Source organism: Cibotium barometz, chromosome 19 (genome assembly GCF_041138505.1).
Source record: "Cibotium barometz isolate CiBa-2024 chromosome 19, ASM4113850v1, whole genome shotgun sequence".
Lineage (NCBI taxonomy): Eukaryota > Viridiplantae > Streptophyta > Polypodiopsida > Cyatheales > Cibotiaceae > Cibotium > Cibotium barometz.
In genome coordinates this window covers 41,268,173-41,271,810 of record NC_141064.1, presented here as the reverse complement: position 1 = coordinate 41,271,810, position 3,638 = coordinate 41,268,173, and the positions used below count along the sequence as shown (strand labels likewise).

General features: G+C 46.9%; 1 protein-coding gene across 1 annotated transcript; it reads right to left on the bottom strand.

Annotated features, from left to right (window-relative positions):
- Positions 1-495: 495 nt before the first annotated feature.
- On the bottom strand, positions 496-3,383 carry LOC147628600 (dicarboxylate transporter 1, chloroplastic-like). Its single transcript, XM_086813797.1, has 3 exons — positions 2,209-3,383; positions 1,863-2,084; positions 496-1,128 (listed from the first exon to the last, which is right to left on the bottom strand). The coding sequence occupies exons 1-3, from the start codon at positions 3,343-3,345 to the stop codon at positions 766-768; spliced, it is 1,722 nt and encodes a 573-aa protein (XP_086669923.1). The 5' UTR covers positions 3,346-3,383; the 3' UTR covers positions 496-765.
- Positions 3,384-3,638: the final 255 nt, after the last annotated feature.

Sequence of the window (3,638 nt, the reverse complement as noted above, 5' to 3'; positions counted from 1 at the left end):
CACTTGTCACATGTGGATGAGTGCACTTATGCAGTACCAACCTCTCAATTTTTGTTTAGATCCGTACTTGTCACAAAAGTAAAGCTTTAGCATTCATCCACAGTTTTGTACCACACAAAATTCCTTGTCATGTACACAAGGTTACAGCTACAACACAATGGTCTTAACACAATGTTCTATGCTTCAACTCCATCAACAAGTTCCTGCAAATCAATAAGACGTGAAGATGCTGAAGAAATGCATCTACTTTAGAGTAGCAAAATCCCAAAGACGAAAGGTTAAGAGAATGAAGATGGCAATACCAAAACCAATCAAACAATAAAAAACTAAGCCTAAGCTCCTGTCACAATGACAGTACAAGAACAAAAGCTGGCCATACTCATGCCATTGAACCAGTAGCCTTTGCAATGGCTGGTATATGCCAACCAACTGGCCCAAATTCTCAATAACTTAGAATGTGCCATTTTGCTAGTGATGAAGCTGAAGCTCAAAAACTGAAAGATAAACAAGCTATAAAAACTCGTTAAACAGAAAGGAACTTGATTACATGCATAGCTCTGAACAAAAACTGGAAGCTATCCTGATTATCAATATTGACCCCAAAATAATAATTATTTTCTGCTGCTAACCATCATCTTGCCATTTCGAACTACTGCCTCCAGCCATTTTGTGTCACGTCAGTGATCTAAAAATGATTTATTGAAGCTGCTGCTAAATGTTGCAACCTAAAAGAGTTGAAAACTCAAAATTTTGCATGGCTCTACTCTACCACAAGCCTAAAACCTTCCACCACACACCACCAACTCCAAGCCAGATCACAAGGTTGACAATGGAGATGAGAAAGCCATATCCCCACCACTTGGAAAGCGGAACATAGTTAGCCCCATAAAAGACTGGTGCAGAGCCAATACCGTAGTGGGTAAGGCCACCCATTATGTTTGAAAGGAAAGAGAGAACCAGAGCTCCAAACAAAGGCGGTGTACCAAGAGCAGTTGCCACAGATAAAAAGGCTGTAAACATGGCCCCAATATGAGCTGCACCGCTAGCAAAGAAGTAGTGGGAGTAGAAGTATAGAAGTATTAAAATGCCAAAAGCTGGCTGCCACGACAAGCCCAATCCTCCAACCACCTGTTGCAGAACACACAGATTCTCTCTCTCTCTCTCTCTCTCTCTCTCTCTCTCTACACTTGTTTGTGTGTATATATGTATGCATGCGTGTACATACCAGCATACTGTGAAAGGTGAAAGTGGACTGGTTGTTAGGCATCCCCCAGATGCCAAACAGGATAATTTAAAAGGATAAAAATACTACAACACTAAATACTACAAGACTGACACAGAAGTCTATGAATGAGCAGAACTCTATTAGCAAACACCAAAAGCTAGGCATGCAATGATTCCAATCCAACCTTGTCACAGTTGAGGCTGGAACTGGGGAGCACAAACACGGGCAGCCAGAATGTGCACTCTATGTCATATAGATCAAGGAGCAGACACATCTTTCCAGTACATATCAGACCACAATTCAAAAGGGTTTCCGGTTTGCCAGATATGCTTGGCACCTGCTTTGCACGTGTGCTCATCATTGAAATAGTTTTCTCAGTCCAAATTCAACTGGACACAATACTAGCCTGTCCGTAATACATGCATGGCTTGTGCCAATCACATGAGACATGTGTTGCAACCTACAATATAATGTTGTGCTTACTGAACAAGGCACATGCACTGCACCTATGCTATGCTGTTTTGCATCCTGAACAAGTCCCATTCACCATGTTTTGAACTCCAAAAGAATCTCTCTCTCTCTCTCCCTCTCTCTCTCTCTCTCTCTTACACACACACACACACACACACACACATACCTTCACAACAGTTTGGCTGAACCAAGCTATCAATCCATACTTATTCAGGTACCCCGCCATGGCTATTAGAGCAGCAAACCATGTCAAAGTGTCCCATGCCACCGACTCCCCAAGACACTCCTTCCATGTCACTACTCCAGTGCTAAGGAGGACAGAAAGACCCAAGATTGCAGATGTAACAGCATCCACTTTGATTGAGCTCCCGAAAATCCACAGGCCCACCTGCAATCAAAAACAAATGTCACAAACATCTTAAGTTACAAAGGACCACATCTCTAATAATAGCGTGGCACAAGAAGCAACGACACTCACAATTAATTTGACAATGAAGGATAAGACGTCTTACCGTGACTAGAAGAGTAGCTGACATAATGATCTCATTCTTGGTCATGGGTCCCATCTTCTCTAACCGTTCTTTTGCAAGCCTAGGAGCATCTGGGCTGCTCTTCACTGTAGGAGGATAGATAACATACAGTAAGAGAGGAACAACCAGAAGGGAAACAAGGCCTGGTACTAGTGCAGCAACCGCCCATTCAGTCCACCCAATGGTCTGACCAATGGCAACCGCAGTAAGATTTACACTCAAAGGATTGGCTGCCATGGCAGTGAGAAACATGGCCGAAGAGATCACGGAGGTTTGGAAGCATGTGAGCATGAGCCATGCCCCTAGCTTTTCTTCTGTGCCGTCCCCAGCTCTACTACCACAGGCAATGCAGAGGGCCTTCACGAGAGGCAGGAATATACCACCAGCACGAGCTGAAACAGATGGAATGGCAGGGGCAAGAAGGGCTTCGCTGAACACTAGACTGTACCCTAACCCTAGCGATGTTTTGCCGAATAGACGGACGAACTGGTATGCGATACGGTTGCCGAGCCCTGTTTTGATGAAGCCACGAGCGAAGAAGAAGGCGAGGGCGATGAGCCAAGGGATGGGGTCGCCGAAAGCGGAGAAAGCTGCAGCAAAGGTTAGGGTTTTGGTAAGGACGCAGGCCCCAAGTCCCATGAGGGCAACAGCACCTAGGGGCAAGGGCTGGGTGATGATGCCGACGATGGTCGCGAGGAAGATCGAAAGGAGCTGCCATGCGCTCTTCGAGACCCCCGCTGGTGCAGGGATGAACCAGATCACCACTCCTGTAGCTATGGACAGAAGCAAGGGCTTGATGGCAGCCCCCTGCCATGGTTCCGGGGCCTTTGGAGCAGATGCGGGAGCCGCGGGAACAGACGCCGCAGCGTTAGCCCTGGCCTTTGACTCCCTTCTTCTTCCGCCATCGCTGCCACCTGTGAAGCACAGCCTCTGCCGCAGCGCGGAGACGCCATAGCCGTAGGATGAAGAAGCTCCCAACCTCAGCGGCGAAAAGACCCTAGATCGGATGGCTAGCTGGCCACGACATCGATGGAGATCTTTGCAGTTGCCGCCATGGTCAGAAACAGAAGATTTCCCCCGCGATGCAGGGACCGACGAAAGCGCTGCAGCTGCAGCCATGGAAAAACCCTAGATCTGTGAGGGAGGGGGGGGGAGAATCCTAATTATGAACCACTCATCGGGAATCTTGGCCAGTTAATATCCACCGTTCATTTCTCTCTCGAGGAAACCAATGACTCGGCATCCTAGTAAGGACAAGCACTTGCACACTTTTGCCGTTTGGCCGCCTCCAATTGCCACCCTCATCTAGTGCGCAAAAACAATTGGCTGAACCACTTGGAGTACAGATGACGTGGCTGCCAAGTCAATAAACACCTTCGTTGAGAACCAATGGAAAGCCACATTCTTAAAAT

What these genes read in the sequence shown, in the direction of transcription:
- LOC147628600 (XM_086813797.1), bottom strand. Translation starts at nt 3,345, where the DNA reads ATGGCTGCAGCTGCAGCGCTTTCGTCGGTCCCTGCATCGCGGGGGAAA. An exon ending in CAGCTACTCTTCTAGTCACG is followed by an intron (nt 2,085 to 2,208) that starts GTAAGACGTCTT and finishes TTTTGATTGCAG; the next exon opens with GTGGGCCTGTGGATTTTCGG. An exon ending in TCAGCCAAACTGTTGTGAAG is followed by an intron (nt 1,129 to 1,862) that starts GTATGTGTGTGT and finishes GTTCTGCAACAG; the next exon opens with GTGGTTGGAGGATTGGGCTT.